Below are 21,036 nucleotides of genomic sequence, written 5' to 3'. Positions count from 1 at the left end.
CATTATACATTACCTGCAAAATAAAATCAACACCTGCAGCTACCTTCCCAGGATTTTGCCTCATCAGCTGTTTAAAGCCGTTCACGCGCGAACTTTAGATGGCTTTTTTAAATATTCAAACACTTTTAGACAGTTTTTTAGTATAAGATTTGTATTTTCTCACTCGATAGATTTTAACCTCTAAATATTATTTTACCCGTGCCTCTACAATCTAGTTTAGTTAATAAACAACCATTATCTTGTACTAATTTATGTTCAACAAATATTTATGTTTTGTAAAAGCTTTTACAGTTATATGAGAGGGGGCTGTGCTTGTATGAAATACACAGCCAAACGAGTGAGTGTTTCTTTCGTGTCAATCTTCAACTTATCTATACAATAGTCCAGTGCCACCATCAAGACAATCGAAGTGATTTTTACCCTCGCTCGAAAGGCTGGATTCCCTACACGATTCCTGAAAAGTATTGTGCTTGTATGCTTTGCTCATTAATCATGGCATAATTCTTGTACGGATTTTCAATAAACTTCATCTTTTTTATTTTCCCAGTAGGCAACACAGTTTGTTGTGATAAAGACATCTGCATTTTAATCAAGCCCAAAACATCTTATAATGGTTATACAGCAAAAGATAGCCGGCCACATTTAGTTTAGCAAATTCTTAAACATAGAGAGAACAGGCTTTGTATCAAGTTGCGGGATAGTTTTCTGAGAGATTTATAATTTGAGGGCTACAAATAATGATTTAAATATTTAACTCGTTATAAAACGCAAATAGTTGATGTTACTCTCGGACAACAAAGGGAGACCAAACTCTGAAAGTTGGGCATGTGGCTTATGAGTCGGAATCGGTGCATTCTGCTTTACCCCAGTTTTAACCAGAGCTAGTCCACTCGAAATTTGAAAGGTGAGATAGTCAAGCCGAGTAGCTGCTTTCTCTGTTTTCAGCGTTCTTGATTTTTTTTGAAGATATTAATCGCTATTTAAGGAAATGACGTGTCTTTATACCAAGATAAATTGTGTTAATTTTAGTTTTATTAGAAAAGGAGCTCCTAAAATTTGTGATAACCTAAATATGACCTGTTATAGCTGTCAATATCTGCAGATTTTTTTAATTAGCCACTATAAATAATTTATTTGTGAGACTGTTCAATTATTATTGCCCTCAATTAAATTTAATGGATCATTTTAATATATTTGAACGTTAATTATGTTTCGTAATCCAATTATAAAAATTTGTGATTTGTTGCTTTTGAAAATTTAAGGAGTGTTGTTTTATTTTTGCAAGTTAAGGTGAACAGTACAAGAACTTCTAGAAAAAGCTTATCCTTGTCTCAAATCGTTATGGACGGGAAAACCTAAATCGCCGCGGCCGCTCCACAGCTCCAAGTCTGAATAATTTTTTGTATCGCTCCTTGTGCCCACTCTCCGTTGGTTTGAATAGATTCACGCGTGCACAACTCCCTTCCACTGATCGCCAAGCGTCCAGTGCATGTATGGCTGGTGATTATTGTTTAAGTGATTGAGTAGCCAGTGTTAATTTATCACGACCGCGGGACGCAGTGCGAGTGCCCGCGCTTGTCAACTCGCGCACAACACAACCATATAACCACTGCTGCTCGTCCGTCGACGGCCGCGCGCGGTGCCGCAATCCACTTCGTTTAAAAAGCAGTTTCTCTCCACTCGCACCGAAAGGCTGACTTTTTATTTTGTTCTCCTCCTGTTTTCGAGTGACAAAGCTGCCAAAATGTCAGCCTCCACCGACTTTATCAGCCTTTGCCGCCTGCAAACGAGCAACAGGTAGTTGACAACAGACGTTTTGCTATTTTTTCCATGAGCCAGGGATCACCATTTTTATGCTTGCTTTTTATTCCAATTCGAGAATTCCAGGGTTTTAAACTTTAAACTTTTTAAACCATTTTTTACTGGCAAAAGGCGAACAAATTTGGTATTTTTAAATTATTTAATTTTGTAGACTCTAATTTAAAATTAAACAATTTTTTTGCAATACTGTATATTGCGCAATAATGGTGCGTCTTAAAACTAATAAGTGTTTCAGTAAATATAATTGTTAAGCTGTCACGTGCAGCTACTGATAAAAAGATGTCTGGTTGATGGGAAAATATTTTGTTTCTCTATTTTCGTGTCGATCCACTTTGGAATGGAATATTCTTGCAGCCCTGTCTTAATCCCCGTGTTAATTACATTTGTAAATTTTTAAGTGCGGAGGAATCAAAACAACCGCACTCATCAGTCACATGCCTTGATCACTTGAGTGTGAAATTAAAAAGCGTGACTTAAGACTCCTCGCGGAAAAAATAAGAACCTTTGAGTACCTGGATAATTGCAAGTTAAAATTGCAATCAAAAATATTTTTGTGAGAAATTGGGTTTTTCCAAAATTAATGCCAAATATTCACTAAAAATGAGGGGTCAATGCAGAAAGCATACGATCTAATTAAATGAGTTCTGGAAAAATTCCTACCTATGAAATTTAACTCACTCAAAAGCCTCTAAAAGTCCTTCTATCGGTGATAAAATTGTATATATAAAAGTTCAAACCTGAACTGGTTAACTCATAGACCTGTAAATCGTAGAAAAAAACATTCAATATATATTTAAACTATTTCTAAAAATTGCACAGACTTTCTAATTTATAGAATTTTCGAAATTGTTCAAATTTTAAATTAGCTTCATACGACTTCCAGGATTCAATATTTACTCGCTTTCCATTTTCTGCCTATTTTCTATCCATTGATCTGTCACAGTCTCTAAATAGTCTTGACTTTAACTGGAAGATGACGACATTTTCAAACTAATTTATAAGGAAATAAAGTTTTTAGAAATCAATAAAGTGTGTTGAAACCCAACCAATTTGAAAGATTTACTATTTTGCAGTTAAAAAATTTAATTTGTGAATGTTACACATAAAGTAGACAAAACGAACAAGCAAAAACCGCAAGAAGTATGAAAATGTAATTAATTTTTTTAAATTTATAGAAAGAGGAAAATTTTTATTTAAGAGGTTTTCAATTTATACAATTTTTTATAGAAGTTTAACATATTTAAATTAAACCCCATTTAAAAAATAATTGCATAATGATCACCTCAAAATCTATCTTACAATGCTTGAAAAATAAATTTTTTCAAACCAATTTTATCAAAACAGTTTTGAACTTGGGGAAGAAATTATCAAGCAACACAAACTAATAATTATAAAATCCATATTTTCGAACCAAACTATTTTGTGTTGTGTGAGAATGCCAATGCCATCAGTAGAAAGTGTTAATATCTCAAAATTTATTTGTACTTCTTAAGAATGTCTGAAATTTCTCAATCTGTCAACGTACACCTCTCTCCAAAGGAGTTTGAATCATGGTAATTTTCAAGCTCATTTATTTATCTCGAGTGTCGCGTCCAGTTTGCTCGCGAACATTCCTTGACGCTACGCGCAAGTGAAAATTGAGCATGCACCTGCCATCGTCCCCGCGGCTGGTGTGTGTGTGTGTGCGCGCAACCTTTTAATGTGGAATTCGACGGCCTTTGATTGCGTCTGAATATGGGCACGCCGTAATTGATTACGGGAGCACTCGACTGAGGACACGTTATTCGTTTGTTCAAGCAACGTAGCAGCGGCTTCTCCTTCAATTGAACCGCTTGTGTCCGCACCGAGCAAACAAACAAATAAACAAACAGCGTATAAATATGAATTAATCTCGCGGGTTGAGTGCACTCGCCGACGAACAATTAATTGTTATTATTGTTCTCGGTTTTGTATGCGTGAGGAATGAGGCGATCGAGCGGATCATTGTTCAAGCAGGCGTGGACTCGAGATGCGATGATTTACGACTGATTCGGTGCATTAATTATTCATTAGGCACGAGAAATCAGTGAGCTGAATTGGATTTGGACAGTTTAGTGACACGTGTGTGGCATACAGATGTGATTATTACTGATAGCATCAACATTTCAGGAGTTTAAAATAATTAAACTAAGGAAGAGAAATAGAAGAGAAAAAATAGTTGAAAGAAATAGTGACACTGCTTTTGCTTCTAGATTGCAAACAAACTATGTTATTTGAATTTTCTAGACTAAAGTTTATTTACTTAGAAATTTTTGAAATAGGCGACCACTCGAGGTTGTGTTCATAATGGCAATAAATTGCCTCATGAATAGGTGGGTGATATTTGTTAAGAAGTGAATGGAATTTTTTATATCGGAATTTTTTGTAATTTTAAAATGTGACATTAGATATTGTATTGATTTTAATTGTTTTTCACTCATGATTAGGACGTCCTGGATGACGTCAAAACTATAGTCGAGAGATTAAAACGACAATTTTGCAACGGGGATGAAGCCTGGTTTAATTTATTGCCATTACTTAGAAATGTTTAGCTTTTAATTTTGTTTGTTTAGGAACAATTTAGGCTCGATGGGAAGCTAATATAAATAAAGCGTGAGCAAATTAGCAGCTCAGTGGGGGTGACAGATAAATTTATTGTATACTTTTAAATCGCTTTGCTACCATTTTATCAAAATTTGCTGTTCTCAACTTTCAATATTATTGTTGTTACGGCTCGAGATTTAAAATTTTGAACAATAAGTATTAAAAATTAAATTAAAATAATAACGCAAATTGCAAGTAGCCAGTTAAAATATAAAATACAGCTCACAATCAGCGTGACTTAAAAATTTAGTGTTTTTGATTCAGAAAAATACTCTTTAAAGTTTTTTTTAAAAGAGTTTATCTGTTCAGATAAGGCAAAATATGTGCGTGTAAAAACATTTGTATTTCAACACTGTTGAGATACAAGCTAAAAAAAGAAAGAAAAACAGACTAATCTGCTCTGTGTCATGAAACTGGAATTGCTTTTGAATAATAATTTCTGGTTCGCACTAGCTACTCTGGGTCAAATAAAGTATTTTCACACGGCAGCAGGTTGACGGAGAAGGACATTCTGTCTTGACATTATGCGCGTAGTACGCAACGCGTAAACTTTCCATTAAAGTCTCTCTGCTCAATAAACCACGCGTTTATTCACATATGTGTCGCTCAATTATGAAGCCAAGTGCGGGCGCTCATGAATAATATTTTAATCTTGAAATACCGACACGTGTGAAAATATTGCTGAGCTATATGTAAAAGGCAATGCCGAAGGAGACAAATAACAATGTGCCGCTTGCGATAGGTTTGTACTAAAAACCTATGGAATTTTTATAAACCATTTCTGCGCATGAAAATTACAAAGAATGGCTCTCACGAGTATGAGTTTTTTTACCAGAGAATCATTGAGAAAAATTAAATAAAAAGGTTTCTATAGTTTTTAGGCTTGGGCATTTTGAGTGAAAGAAGTATTTTGGGCTTAATTTACAATTAGATGATTTTGAAACCAATTTAAACTGGGGCTTCCCACATTATTCTTCAGTTTTTGTCGTTTTTTAGCTTATTTTATTTTTTTGCTCTTTTTATCCCTGTCCGAGGACCGGGAAGGGCGCGCACTGCACTAGCACTGAAACCCGGAGATTCTATTTATCAGACTTTTGTTGATGAATTCCGATCAGGATCGACGAATAATGAATTGGATTTCAAACCTTTGTAGCTCAGAATTAGACGGCAATAGATTACGTTGCTTAACGAGGGGATGATCAAACTGTCTCTTAGAATTAACTAAACTTTAAATTGGTATTTTACTCAACAAAGCCATCTATATTTTATTTAAATCATTTAGATAAACTACGAAATTGAAAGGAACTGGATCAAAACCGAGAAAATTGTGGTTTTCGTCAAGATTTAGTTCGATTTATTTCGAACTTTAAAAAGATTAAAATCGCGTGTAGAATTTACTTGATTCCAAACTTTAGTACCTTTCCAGGCAACCAACGGGGTCCTAAAAGACTGTTTGAGAGTCTCTAAATTCGTCCAGAAAGATGTATTTTTCGATGAAGAAGCATTGACATACTTGCAATATTGAAGAATATTTTGGGCGTTTTAATAGGTTTAAGAATTATAATTATAGGTCTAATGGGCCGTTAAGAAAATTTTTGGCGTGCAAAGACGATTTTAACTATGACCCAAGCGTACTGATATTGCGTAATTTGTGCTCATTCAGTGCCTTACAATTAAAGCAAAAGGTACAGTGTTGAACTTATCTTAAATACCCAAAAGCCTACAAATGTTTATGTGCAGAAAATCAAGAAAAATAGCATTGGTTTGTCATGAGTCGAGTTCTACACATAGCTGAATTCTCTATATTGAATGCTTAATCTAGTACAAATATTAATGGATCTATATAAACTTAGAATCTGCTGCATTCTTGGAAGATAAGAAATTTTCCAATATTTAATTTTAATTTTAGTCTCAAACTCCAATATGAAAAATTGTACCACTGATATCGAGGATCATAAAAATTTATTTCTCATATTGAAACCAGTTTTTCAATAATCATTACTTTTCTTGCGTGTCTCAGGAAAAAAACTCGACACCTCGATAGCAATAAAGCCGTTACAATTTGTCGAGTCGCTCACGCAATTAACAAGTCTCGAATCAGCAGGGTTAATATCTCAATTATCAAATAATAAACACTGAGCCGATAAACAAGTGTTATCCGTTCATTGGTTCGAGTCAAGGGTAAGCACACAATATGAGTCTTCGCGTGAATACACAGAGATTCGAAAATGTAGGTTAGCGCACGCGGTCGTCGTCGTCGTCGTCGTCGGTGCACACTCGATAATAGGTGTATTTGTGTTTAAATGTGTATAAAGCTGATTTTGATATATCCAGAGTAAATAGGCCCGCCGCGCGCGAGAGTGAGAGCGCGCGCGGCTGCTTTATTTGTTTCAAGACCGTCTCGCCGTGATTTATGCACGCTCGATTGTGATCTGCCAGCACGTGCGCCAAATTGCCCGCATTGTTGCAGGTAATATGGATTCGAACTTGAGCAATATGAGATTCGAACCGCCGCGAGTTTATCGAAATTGCGGGCTCGAAATAAAACACAATGCTGTGTCTGTGTAGTATTATGCAAAAATGTAGGCCAGTCAGAGCATATTTCGCATCTTGACAAGCAAATTGGAGCGTTGTGCGTGTTGCAGCTCTAAAAACGCAGATTATGTGTCTCATTATGAGCAGCGTGCTTCCGCGAGAGGGGTCTATTTCTGGACGCCACACATTTTCGGAAGGTCAGAACAGAAAAGGCCGCGAACCACGTATTTTCACTGCGATGTAACCTTAACCACACTACATAGGAAAATTCCACAAGCAAATTGATTTGTAAATTTTTAGCCTTCAATGACGATATCGATGTGTAACAAAACAGACCACCATGAATTACTAAAAGAATTTCTGAAGCTCGAAATGATACGACAAATATTTCCGTAGAGACGAAAACGTTGCATTTCGTGCTGTTTGGCCACTTCCTCAGCTTAAAATCGTCAGTAGCAATGAATTGAGCAGGTGCAAAGGTTTTTATAACAATAGCCGACGCTGGCCTTTCCAAACCCACGCACGGTCTAGTAGCTATTGTTCACCCTCACCCCCTTTTGTGATTTGAAAAATCTTGACAAAATATTGATCTTTACAGAGTTTCTACTGCATGGTTTTTCATTGCTATTTTACACAAATGCTCTTCAAATTATGTTTGTATCCGAGAGATGATTGGGGGTCGAGTGCGGGCTGATTTGATTTGACTCTACTTGCTAGTTTGCTCTTTTCCAGCATTAACTTAATTTCGCGGGTGTTTCAATAAAAGACTCCGTTGCGGGGGCAGTAACATGAGCTGGTCCTTTTCTCGATTTTGCTTCCTCCGTTGAGGCTCGTGATCCCATTATATTCGTGCGTGATGTTATAGGAACACGAGGCTTTCGCGAGTTGTTCGTTATCATCTCAAATGAGGCGAACCGATCTTAAAAAAGTAAATAAAAAAGATCAGAGTACTTGACAATACATTCACATGAATTTATTTTTATTGATTATAATTTTTTATTTAGCTATATGAGCTCTGGTATTTGCAGGGTTGAGCGCTTTTTAATAGTAATAAACACACAAACTTTATCTCAATAAGTCTAAAAGCTTTCCTTCTCTTCTCAAACATTTTAGAGTTTAAATAGTTTTTATTCATTTTCCTTCCGTACATTTTTTGAACTTACCCAATTATTTTCTAGTTACATATTTTTCAAAATCTAAAAAGAGTTTTGATCACTTAAAATATATTCAAATGTTTAAATTATTTCTCTATCTTCTATTTAATCTTTAAAAACACGAATTTTTATGAGGCGCACTGCATTATTCTGTTAAAGAAAAAGAGTTAAATTCTATCTCCACATTATGTAAGAGTAGCTTGAATGTAAATTTCAGTTGCAAAGTATGCGGAAAAGTAGGCACGTTTCTTTACTTGCGCGGAGGGTGAGCCTTGACCCGCCGCTTCTCCGGCTGATAGCCATAATAATTGGCAATATCTTGGCCTCCAGCGGCTCTCAATCTGGCGAACAAGTGCATATCAACATTTTCATTATCCGCTGCACACGCAGGGCCAGGGACGTCGCCGTCTCTCAATTTTCATTATTAGGGGCTCAATACGGCGACGAGATGGGCCCATAACAAAATAAAACACGCGTCTACTGACTTGCAATATGAATAAAATCTACGGATCCTTTCTTCCTTTCCAATAATTCAAAAAAAAAACCCAGCTTTGAAATTAATTCCCTAGAAACATTTCAGCAGAAAAAAATAATACCAAGAAAAAAAAGCATTTTGTAAACCAATTCAACTCTTTTAACGTGACAAATATCGTTTATATAATATATAACAAAATATTCCTTTAATTATTTATCACTTATTGTTAGATAAGTCTTTTGTATTTCAGGGTGACAGCAAAAAAACGCAAAGTTTAATCAAGTTCGAATAAGCTTTCAAATTTTGTCATTTAAACAGATTGGAAGAAATTAACATCTTAATTTTTAACCAAAAGTTGACTAATTATGAGTTGAGCAACAACCTCAAAATGAATTGACAAACTATGTATTTGCAATTCTAACGTAGGAGTGAACGCTAATACGAAGCCAAAACTTTCCTTGTAGCACTCCCCAAATATTTGCAAGTGATCAAAAGGTTGCGCGTCTAGATATATCTCAGGGTCACGCTGGCGCCGAATAACTGCAGTTCTTGAAGGAAAAGTCGAGAGCACGTTTTCGATCCGCGAAAAGCTCTCCCTCACAATCAGTCAGGCAAATGAGAGAAATACTCGTTATGGAAAATAGCTGCTGTTTACGCTCCAAAGTGGCGCCGCACTTATCGTTTTTGCGCCGCCTTACAAAACCTGCGCGGCAATTATCGCTCAGTCGCTGGTAGAGCCGGTATAATTATCACACTTCCTCAAAAACCGCAGCACCAAGTAATAGCCTCCTGCTCCGCATGTGTTGTTTTTTCAGCTGGCGGCAGGGTCGATCGGTCGGTGCGTAAATCAAATTAACCGCACACACTTTTCTGGCGCCGTCCAGGGGAGCGCCGCGCCGCGCCGCGCCTCAACGCGATCCGATTTTTATACAACAATTTCCATTTGACTGCTTCGCGGCTGGTTGTTAAAGAGAGAAAATTGGTGCAGTACGGGCGCTGCACAACGCGATCAATCGAGTTTGATTGATCGTCACTCCATCCTTGTGCGCGTGTGTTGGCTCGACAAATAATACGTATAGCAAACACGGTTATCTAGTTTGAGAAATTTTTATTTACATGACATTTACCTCACAATAAGCATTAAGTAAAAATTCCGCGATAAGTAAACTATTTTTCTTAACATTTTTAACTAATTTATATTGCCATTAGTTAAAAAATCTTTTCTCTCGTTGATTTAAATATTTTTTAACATTGGAGTTAAAAATAAACACCTTTGTTTAGCCACTCTTTGCTCAGACCATTTTCGTTTCATAATTTTTTCACTCTCGAATGTGGCTTTTAATTTCTGAACATCAGAGTCTCTTCGTTTTAATCGTTCAGCTTTCTTTTGCGATTGAATCAGACAAATTTTCTAACCTGAAACGAAGTAACATCCTACAAATTTGCTGACTCCAGTAAAAAACCTCATTTTAATTTACTCTCGAACGCGGCACCTATTTTTTACACTAAATCACTGCTTTTGAAATAAAATTTAAAACCGCAGCAGATTGAAATAACAAAATCTAATGTTTCTCGTTTGAATAGACTGACTAATGACTACTGTGACGACCAGGTTGTCTGTTATGCTCACCCATTCAGCCATAAAACGCCCATCAAGTTTCTCACACCTATAATTAAGCAATTTTCCTATTACGCTGCGCACATTCCGCTTTTCTCCCGACTTTCCTGTCGCACGCGGTGAAATTGTTGCAATGCTATCACGTCTATAAATAGCAAATATTATTTTCCCAACATAAATCGCAGAAAGTGCGCGGCGGCTTACTACGGAAAATTGCTTCAACTCGCTATCCAAGGAGTGCACACATAAATGTCTGAAAAGGCTTTATTACCACATTAATCGCAGGCTATTTTTCGCCGTGATTTGCATATTCCTGTCCCGTGCGTCTAATTGAATATTCATGTTGGCAGTCGTTTTCAATAACGCATAACAATTACAAAGTGTAAAGCTCGCGGTATAAGGGCACGGGTTGCATGTTGTCATAATCGCGAATGCTCGTCACATACACATTTACTCTGCCTGCAGTGCATGGCCCTGCTGCCGCAGACAGGAATATAGCATTAAGAAGGTGTCTCAAAGCAAGGAGAGAGCTATTCGATCACAATTTTTTGCGAAGACTCAAAAAGGAAAAGCGGCCTTGCTTCCAAGTCATGGTTATTTTGTTCCATTTGCTTTAACTTGAAATAAACATTGCCGTCAACATGTTCCCTCAAATTAAATCAAATTTCGCTGGAGAATAGTAAATGATTTATTTTAAATTAAACTTAAACATATAAGAGGAAATATAAATGCTGTTTGGTAAAAGTGACGCCCTTTATCACATGTTTTGTATTTTGACAAATTAGTACTAATGCATTGTTGGAATGATTGTGATATTAAACATCCTATGAGTAAATTTGATAGACTCCTTGACTTTTGAACAAAAACGGTTAACTGAAGAGCAAAATTCAGAACAAAAAAAAGGACAGCGAGAATTCCGGATAAATTACCATTTAGAAAACGATCAAAGGAACCCATTGCTTAATGAGCACAATTAAAATCCAACCACTCTCCCTGCAACAAAATCTCTCTGACAAAAATTCACAGTGCCAAAACTCCATCCTTATTTTGTAGCTAAATCAATGAGTAAAATTCTATTTCTTTACAATGAAAAAGCTTGCAGGATCTAAAATTGCCATTTACCATGAAGGTTCCTGCTGCCTCCATTTTTTGGCAGCGTATCTGAAAGGTTTTTTCATTGAGAATTTTAATTAAATTCCTTATGGGAGTAACATTTCTCAATTTCTATTTTTAATAATATTTTTGGTTAGATCAGTTTCAGTTCTTTTGTTCAATGTTGGAAAAATTGTTTTTGTATAAATGATAAAAAAAACATACTGTCTAATTAAGGATACATTTTAAGTCTGCACATTTAAAAGAATAAGCTTGAAGAAATTGTTTCTTTTTTAAATAAGATATTTCAGTAAGTTTATTTAAGAAAAATGCAGCTATTTCTCTCAGTCTCAACTTTTTACCTTTGCCGCATTTTTTATTTGGAGTTTTGCTTCAAGCGAATAGCCCTGAGTGCGAATGATGTAGCAACTAAACAGAGTTCAAAACAGAACCATACGATGCGCTGCTCTCGACGTATATGTTGTCATTTTCTTGTCTCTCGGCGCGTCTTGCCTTTCAGAGATGCAACGAGAGCAATTTACATCACTAATTGATGCCAGCGATGAAAGACGGGTGTAATTAAAATGCGATTTACAATAACGAAGCGCATACTTACACGATTAGCCTTTTAAAAGTTGCGTAACAAAAGCGGGAGAAGTATATTGGTAACAGTACAGCATCGCTATACCAGCAGATTTTTACGATTAATTGAAACAGCTTTTGCTGAAACGATTTATTTTTCTCCGTGCCCATAAATCTTAAACAAGAACCCATGAGAAACGAGATCGTTAAATTAAAAAGTTAGTGATTACCAGACTGGCAATAAAGCTAGCCGTTTAAATTTATATTTTTTGTTCATGTCTGGTTCTGGTCAAAAATTATGGATTAAATTCCATGACACATAAAATTGTTTCATTTATTGAAGTGACTTTGCATTCACTCGTATCGTGTACTGCATTTCTTTAAGACTGAGCAAAATAATTTTTGCGCATTAATCAAGGTAATGACTTTGGCAAGCTCTCTTAATTTCTTCAGCATGCCCTTTCTGCCAAGGTTCTCCACTTCAAATAAAAAAGTGACAGGCTGTAATTATACGGGAATATTTATAAACACAATTATTATGCATACACCGCTCTAATTTTGTTGCCTGCCGGCGAAAATGAGATGGATTTCTAATTCAAATTGTTATATTGCTGGACGTCTCGAAGTGGAATAATTAATCACTCTCGCATGTAATATTCTATTGGTTTTGCACGAAAGGCGAAGGCTCGCAATTTTCTCAATTTGACCTTTTCTTCTTTCCTGGTTGGTTATTTTTTCTTTAATATCTAGCTCGCCTGGTGACGGTGTCTCACTTCCGTCGCCGATCCCTAACAGTCCAGTGTCGGTGGCGAGGGCCCGCGCCAGGGTGCATCCGCCCCTCTTGCACACCCTCAGCCACCCCCTCACCAGGGGCCCCAGCTTCCAGGAGCACTCTGGAATCTTCGGACACCTCACAGTCGGAAGGCACAGGTAACAATTCCCAAATATTGGTCTTCTCTTCTTTTTAACACAACTTTTCTGAAACGAGCACTTCTACTAGCATGTTTTTCCTTTGTTTGTATTCTTGCAAGTTTGGTGTTCTGGCTATTTGAATCGGTAGCAGGTTAGGTTTATTTTGCTCGAAAATTGGTGAAAGCTTTAAATTTAGAAGTAGATTAAATTATTTTATTTAATCTTCTTGTGTTGTACACATTGCCCTTCAAATATTATTAAAAACTCTACCATTGAATCGATTATCAATAAAATGTAATTTTTCCTAGTGTATATAGATGACAGTATTTGACCATTATTTGATCTCAAAAACGACGACCGATTAAAACATTTGAACATACAGTACAAACGGTCTTTCAGAAAACACGAGGAATATTTTTCCCGTTCATAAAAAATAAAAATCTTGTACTTTTGTTAAAAACACTACTATATATATGGATAATCATAATCATCTTCTTCCTAGAAGACTCAGGTATATATTCAGTTGATGAGGACATTTCCAATTTCCAGGCCAGTAGATATTTCTGTTTTTTTAGTTTTGTAAGAATGTATATTTTTTTGTTTAGAAAATCTAAAAATATCAATTTTTTATTTAGAAAATTACAATACTTCCTTAAGTTAAGACTTGTGTGTACAGTTTTATTTAAATCGTTTTTAAGTAAAGATTGTACCGCCTGACTTCATACAAGCTTATTAATTTAAAATTTATTTTCCACGCTTCTCGAAATTTTTTTGTTGGAGGAGATGCGTTTATAGTGTATGGTCATCGGCTGTACGAAATAATGGAAATTATTTTTTATTATTGCGCCAAATCCATGCGGCTCCACACTAAAACAACACTATTGCTTTTTATCTCGTGGCCAAAATGAGAAATTTTATGGCACTCTGCGACACACGACCGGCCAACTTTGCATCATAATCAGCAGGATACACAATTGCAGGTTACGTAATTACACGTCACGAAGCAACGCAAAAAGGCAAACACGAGCGAACGAAGGAGAACCATGTCCATGTGTGTGAGTCGTGTGTTCTCCGCGCGCATGAATTTTGTTGCAAACCGTAGTAGAGGTAAAAACGAGCGAAATCATTGTTAACTTTGGCAAGATCGCCACGGCAGTGAATTCAGCGGTGCTGAATTTTACATAGCATATCAGACCGAGTAAGTGTTATTATATGTTTCAGGAGGTGATGGTGTAGAGTTTTTCTTTTTTTAAATAACAAATTCAAGGTTGCAAAATAGTGGGTTTTTCATTCGTACTTGCAAAGTGTATAAGAAAATCGCGAAGAAATGGTGCTTGATTGAGTGTAAAGAGGAGTTTTTGCAGAATTTCTTTTACGAAATAAATATTGCGCCTAAGAGTGAATTTTGCTAGCACCTTTCTCATCGAAAGGCAGAATAACATTTTCTTGGTATGCTTTTTGCTATTTTAAAAAATCCCAATGAAAAACCGAATCTTAGAATTTTAAAAATAAATTTGTTGTTCACGAAACTGAACTATGTATAGTTGCAGACCTGAATTATTGATTTTCTTGTGGAGAAATATTTGTATTTTTATTGGAAAGCTTTGAAGTGTCTTCGCTAAACTGTGCATTGTTGATATTTATTATGCATTAAAAAATAGTCTTTATTGAATTTATGGTTTTTTTAAATCCTGGGCAACTGAGTGTTTTAAACGCTATGATCGTCGAATGAAAAAAATTGCTTAGGGGAAAAATCTTGTCTTTCCTTTTAAATTGTATCATATTTACTGGAGATGAATAGTTTTTTTCTATATGATAATTAAAATGAGAGAATATTGGATTCATGGATTTTACTCAGGATAGATGGCTGCTAATGTTTTTATTTTTCCCTTAAAAACTCTCTGCTTGCTGAGGATATTATATAATTGTTTCACCGACAGTTTAAACAGCATGACTGTAGAGTAGAAGTCATTCAAGCCGGTACTACTCGATTACTCATTGATAAAGTTTTGAATCAAACAGTAGAAACTACCTGAAGTTAAGTGGAAATTTTGGTCGTGTCGTGATGATAAATCGAATTGTACGTAAAACCATATTAGATAACAGATAAGGATAGAGAAAACGTGGTGTGTGACGTACATACACGTTGTATGACGTGTTTTAAAGTTACATATTAGGAAAGTAAAAGTTATAAACACCGAAAGAATTTATTTCCGCCGCTGTTTATTGGATTTCAATCTATCGCATTGCCTTTTCCCGCAGGAAAATCTCTCCTGGAGTAGTGCAGCCAGGCTCGCCAGGCATTTTCCGGCGCAAATCATCCACTGGCGCTGAACTAGTGTTTCCCGCGCCGAAGTCGCGCCCCCGTCAGAGCGTTGGAGACATACTAGCAACGAAAATGGCGCAGTCAGGAGCTGGTGCCACCGGCCTTGGTTGGCCTAACACCAAGGAAGATTACGAACTGAAGGAAGTGATCGGTGAGCACGCCCCGCCAGGAACCTCTGGCGGCCACGGCCACCCGGTCACCGCTGTCGGGGGCCGCCGTACGGCCGTCAGAGGCCGTCCCCACTGCACCCCGTCATATCGGCTCTGCTGGCGCGCGACGGCCGGCGCCGATTCGGCCGCCGAATTCACCCGTAGATCGAGTGACGAGCGGCCCTGTCGGCGTCCCGTAGGGCTCGGCCGCTGGGCCCTTCGATTGACCGGGGGCCCCACTCCCCTCGGTCATGGTTAAAGGGGGTGTGCCACCCACGTGAAAATGCATTCCTCGCGGCCACTTGGCCTGTGTTTACCTGCCAGTTTTTCAAATTTGATCTTCAATCTGGTAAATAGGCAAAATTTTCTAGTTTATGCCGTAGCATCGATTTGTTTAGTTTGAATCTCAAAGGAAATTTTGAGGGAGTGCCACGCCCCCTTCGTTCCTAATTGTAAGCAGGATTTTTCAAGTGGGGAAAATATTATTTTCACTTTGAAAGTCATTACAACCATGCGTTGGCTTTTAATTTTTAAATCTCGTGTTTTTGAAGCGACTAGAGCATTGACGTCACAAAAAATTCAACTAACTGTTTATTTTCTACTTCAGGTGTTGGAGCGACGGCTGTGGTTCACGGGGCCTTTTGCAAACCCCGCCAAGAGAAATGTGCCATAAAGCGAATAAATCTGGAAAAATGGAACACGAGCATGGACGAACTATTAGTAGGTTCAATTTAAGTAGTTGATAATCAGTACTAATTTTTATGTATCTTGTAGAAAGAAATTCAAGCAATGTCATCGTGCAACCACGAAAACGTAGTGACCTACTACACGAGTTTTGTCGTGCGCGAGGAGCTGTGGCTGGTGCTGCGGCTGCTGGAGGGTGGCTCGCTCTTGGACATAATCAAACACAAGATGAAGTCGAGTAACTGCAAACACGGTGTGTTTGACGAGGCCACGATAGCAACAGTTTTGAAAGAAGTGCTAAAGGGATTGGAGTACTTCCATAGCAATGGACAGATTCACAGGTAATTTCTAAATTTAATTATTATATTATAAAACAATCTTCAAAATTGAGGTCAGAAGTCGGAATTTTCTGTTTGTTTGTTAGGAAAACAAATTTATTATAACATTATATATGTATTAAACATCTTCAAATTTGTATTTACTTGATTGTTTTGAACGCAGAGATGTTAAAGCCGGCAACATCCTGCTTGGCGAGGATGGCACAGTGCAGATCGCCGACTTTGGCGTGAGTGCATGGCTGGCGACCGGACGTGACCTCTCTCGGCAAAAAGTGAGACACACGTTCGTGGGCACGCCGTGCTGGATGGCGCCCGAGGTGATGGAGCAGGACCATGGTTACGACTTCAAGGCCGACATCTGGTCTTTCGGCATCACGGCCATCGAGATGGCCACTGGCACTGCGCCCTACCACAAATACCCGCCCATGAAGGTGCTCATGCTAACTCTGCAGAATGACCCCCCATCCCTGGACACTGGCGCTGAGGAGAAGGATCAGTACAAGGTTTACGGCAAAACCTTCAGGAAAATGATCGTTGACTGCCTTCAAAAGGACCCTACTAAGAGGTGATTCGACTAAAGAAATAGTAGATTTTACATTTTATGATTTTTTTAGAAGTAACTGCGATTGACAATCATTTCTTGAGCTCCGAATACAGCTGTTGAAATTGAAATCAGTACAAAACATCAATCATTCTGATTTTATAATAAGATGAAAAATTTATTTATAGATAGATCAAAATTCCAAATTGATGCATACACGTTTCCTACTGTGCTCTAAACATTTCCAGTTAGACTAATTAGTTAAACTGCTAAATACAAAAATATTTTGATGCGCAAGCCTCTCCCAATAAAATATTTTCCTGAATATTCATTTCACTCTGTGGAATGGTAACAACACAATTAGTTGAGTAATTTCATTTAATCAAACTTTGTACTCTTATAAAATAAAATGTTAAGAGCTGAGAATAGTTTTGAAGGAACAGCAAAAGTTTTTTTTAGTAAAATAATAACACCAACTGTTAATAACAACATGTGTGGTGTTTTATTTTCAGGCCTTCAGCAACAGAGCTCTTGAAGCACCCTTTCTTCAAGAAGGCGAAAGACAGGAAGTTCTTGCAGCAGACTCTAGTGACTATGGGACCCAGTATTGAAACAAGATCTCAGAAGGTAAAAGATTTTCCTGATTCTCTAGAAAATAAGCGTTAAAATATATTTTATTTGATGTGTTAGCAAACTAGCTTGTAATAAATTTGATGCTCTTTGAATTTGGTTTGGTTTCACAGGGTTTCAATATAAAATAGAAAAATTATTATTTTATCATTGTAACCCTTCTGTATTAATATTTTTTCAGGCATCTAAGCGACAACCTGGCACATCTGGTCGCCTTCACAGAACCGTGACTGGAGAGTGGGTTTGGTCAGATGACGAAGAAAATGCGTCTTCGCAAGAGGTAACAAGACCCAATCAAGCAGACATGAAAACTAATCAAAACGATAATTTAGGATTCTGACGATGAATTGCACATCAGGAAAGAGAAACCAATGAACCTTTTGGTCAACCAGGGCTCCTCTGGTAGCGAGGAGGAGCTGAACGATGGAAAACCTGAGCCCGTCATCAACAGCACGCCGAGCCACACAGCGCAGAACAGCAGCACCACCAGCTCAACAGGCTCTGGCCCAATTCCTGTGCTTGAGAGTCAAACCGCACCAGTCACGGCGGCACCACTCAACCATGCCGTGCCGATCAATCTAGTTCTTAGAATGAGGTGAGAGTAATTTTTAGCAATCTATCTGTTGTCATTATCCCCTCAAAATTTGTTTCAAATCTTATTTGCCGTGTATTAAGTTTGTTCTCTTTAGCACTCTTCCATTAAATGGACATATTTTAGCTTAACTTTAGTCGATAGACCAGACTAAACAATTATGAATAGAACAGACTTAGATCTTACAATCAATGGCCAGTCGTTCATTCATCGACAAAGAACACGTTATAGTTAAATTATAAGTCGGTGGCAAACTCATTGAATTAATGCAACATTTAACAAAGAAATTTCAAGCTCAATTGTTATAGTTATTCTATTTTTTAATAAAACATTTATTAGGTAATTGTTCCATTTTTAATTGAATTTTTAAGGTACTTTTTACTCAAACAAGATTAATTTTATTCTATCTTTGCCAGTTGAGTGTTTTTTCTGGTGTTAAAAATTTACATTTTTTTCGTCCCCAATAGGAATGCAAAACGAGAGCTTAACGATATAAGGTTTGAATTCGCCGTGGGCAAAGATAGTGCTGAAGGCATTGCGTCAGAACTGGTGAGCGCGAGTCTGGTGGACGGGCATGACATGGTGGCGATCGCGGCCAACTTGCAGAAGCTCATTGACAACGCTGCGACTGCCGGAAAGAACATCACCTTCCCATTAGTGAGTTACCAGATGGCGCAGGCAGTACGTACCACATTTTGCAGCTCAAGCATGTGTCATTAACTATCTGCAATTGTTTTTGCTCCCCATTTTTGTCCCCTCGGCATGGTTCCTAACAACTTGTATGTTTTAGTGTTTTTCATTTCAATTTTTAACATTCAAAAAGTGGATTTTTTTCGTTGCTTAAGATGTCTCCCCCTCCTCCCCCTACATAAATTTCTTGTGTGTTATTATTATCATTGCAGATCATAGGCACGATGAACATGTTTACTGTGATGTGTGTATGTATGTTTTTTAAACATGACCTCACTCAGGCTGGTTTATTTGAAATTTCACTCTTAGGTCTCATGGTTGTTCAACTTAATGTTTTTTCTCCTAATGATCAAAACAGTTTTTTATGCAGTGGTTTATAAGTGATTAACTAGACTAGAAAATTCCTAATTTTGTGAACCTTCAATGGAATCAGTGCTTTTCATTTTTTTTTCATTTATTGCTTTGAAAAGCATCTCTCCTGCTTTGTGATTTTTTTGTCTGTTTTTCTAAGTAGATTGAATTAAAACTTTTAGACCCCAGATTAAAATAAACTCCTACCTCTCTGACTTTTAGAACACTGGAACAAACCCGGCAGACATACCCGACGAGAAGACCCTGATAGGTTTTGCGCAAATATCAATCACCGACTAGCAGGAAGTGAGCGCCCACGTACACAGAAGGTATCACTTAGCGAGCGGCACAAAATTGCAACTGATGCGGCTGTAAATTGGCATAAACTACTGACTAGAGTATATATGTGGCGATTCTGCTGATGGGACACGACAGGCTTACATCGTTGTACCGTAAATTTTTCTCGTAGAGCAGTGACTAAAATGAGGAAATAATAAATTATCAAGCTTAGTCTTTCGACGACTTAACCTATAGCTTTTGGGGAGGACATTCCTCCATCAAAAACAGTGACCAAGATTGTGCGCCTAAAACTCAAGGGTAAAAATTTGTAGTTAACGTTGGAAACGCGCTGTGCTTTTCATGGAACCCCCTCTATTACATCAAGATATCTTTGCTCTGAAGGCGGATTTCCAGCCAAAAATCAAAGTGGACTAGTTGCTTAGGTTGGTGGGTGGTCAAATTGGTTCTTAGCTTCGGCTGGTAAGCCTCGTCCTGACTTTTTCTTTGATTGTAAATAAGCGTAATAAGTGATAATCAACGGTGCTGTAATTTAGACTTAAAAATCGAATCAAGAAATAAGTCGTCCTTCCTGCTGTATTTCTGATATTCGAAACATGTCTCCGTGTGTTTGAATTTAAACTGTCGCAGCACCGCTGCAGGGACAAAAGTATAAGTTTTTATTCAAGTATTTCTCTTAATGCTTAAAATGTTCATAATTTGGTTGAGTGGCCATATTAGATTTGACAAACTAGCTGAAGTACTAACTGCTAACCTATTACTCTGTATTTATTTATTTCACGCTGATGAGAAATGTGATTGCTGGAGCCATAGCGTTGGTCACACTCACATCACGTTGGCAGTTTTTTGAGATAATTTGCCCGTCGCTTTTTATCTTGGAAAACGTCGGTATTGTGCGGGGAATCAATGCATACGATAGCGATTATATTTTTAAAGAGAAACTTTTTAACTCAAAATGCCTCTTAGCTAGCCGTACTTCCGAAGAAACTATTCTTGCTGCTTTTTCAAGTGATTAACCACTATAAGGTCGAGTCGCTACGAGTTGTTTTACGTAATTGAAACTTAAGTTGCCTCTAGGTTAAACGAGAGATATACAGTAGCATTAAGTTGAACTGTGCTGAGTTGTTCAGCAGATGATGCGTCGGATGTCAACAACATTAACATATCGGTAGGAGAGAAACCCAACGCTTTAAGTCCTAGGGGAAGGAGCAAAACGCATTTTCCTGCAGATTTTTGCAAACACACAGGATATAGTTTCGTTTAGCAAAATTGCTCGCGTTACCAATCGTTATGACACAATAATATGTAGTTATTATTTGCCATGTCCGAAAGGAATCGGTTTTCAAAGTCCTGTCTAAACAGAAGTTGCATAATAATTTTGCCATTATTTAAATGATTAGTGTATTGCGGTCACGTGGCTTAATGTAAAAACAAGTTCCCACTTTTAGATATTTATGTTGCTATTGATTCTGTAATTATTATATTATTATTGTCCATTATTAATATTATTATGTGAAACTTTATTCGGAATACAACATTCTTTATTATTAATTAAAAACGAAACAAAACTGGACCTACGTGATTTTTATTTCAATCCCTGTCACAGACACAATGTATTATGTGTGCT

The 21,036-nt window shown here is 37.2% G+C and overlaps 1 protein-coding gene across 3 annotated transcripts; it reads left to right on the top strand.

The window, feature by feature from the left end:
• The first annotated feature begins 1,541 nt into the window (after nucleotides 1-1,541).
• Nucleotides 1,542-20,982, top strand: fray (frayed). Of its 3 annotated transcripts, none has more exons than XM_065492208.1 (11): nucleotides 1,542-1,797; nucleotides 12,650-12,829; nucleotides 15,074-15,288; nucleotides 15,894-16,006; nucleotides 16,061-16,311; nucleotides 16,472-16,873; nucleotides 17,362-17,476; nucleotides 17,661-17,759; nucleotides 17,812-18,074; nucleotides 18,539-18,728; nucleotides 19,335-20,982. In XM_065492208.1, exons 1-11 carry the CDS (start codon nucleotides 1,745-1,747, stop codon nucleotides 19,410-19,412), a joined length of 1,959 nt encoding a protein of 652 aa, XP_065348280.1. In that variant the 5' UTR covers nucleotides 1,542-1,744; the 3' UTR covers nucleotides 19,413-20,982. The 3 variants fall into 3 exon arrangements, with proteins under 3 accessions (XP_065348280.1, XP_065348279.1, XP_065348281.1); XM_065492207.1 differs by having other exon boundaries at nucleotides 18,539-18,752; XM_065492209.1 differs by lacking the exon at nucleotides 12,650-12,829 and having other exon boundaries at nucleotides 1,543-1,797; nucleotides 18,539-18,752.
• Nucleotides 20,983-21,036: the final 54 nt, after the last annotated feature.

This window comes from Cloeon dipterum, chromosome X, assembly GCF_949628265.1.
Source record: "Cloeon dipterum chromosome X, ieCloDipt1.1, whole genome shotgun sequence".
Taxonomy (NCBI): Eukaryota; Metazoa; Arthropoda; class Insecta; order Ephemeroptera; family Baetidae; genus Cloeon; species Cloeon dipterum.
This window is presented reverse-complemented; position numbering and strand designations above follow the sequence as displayed.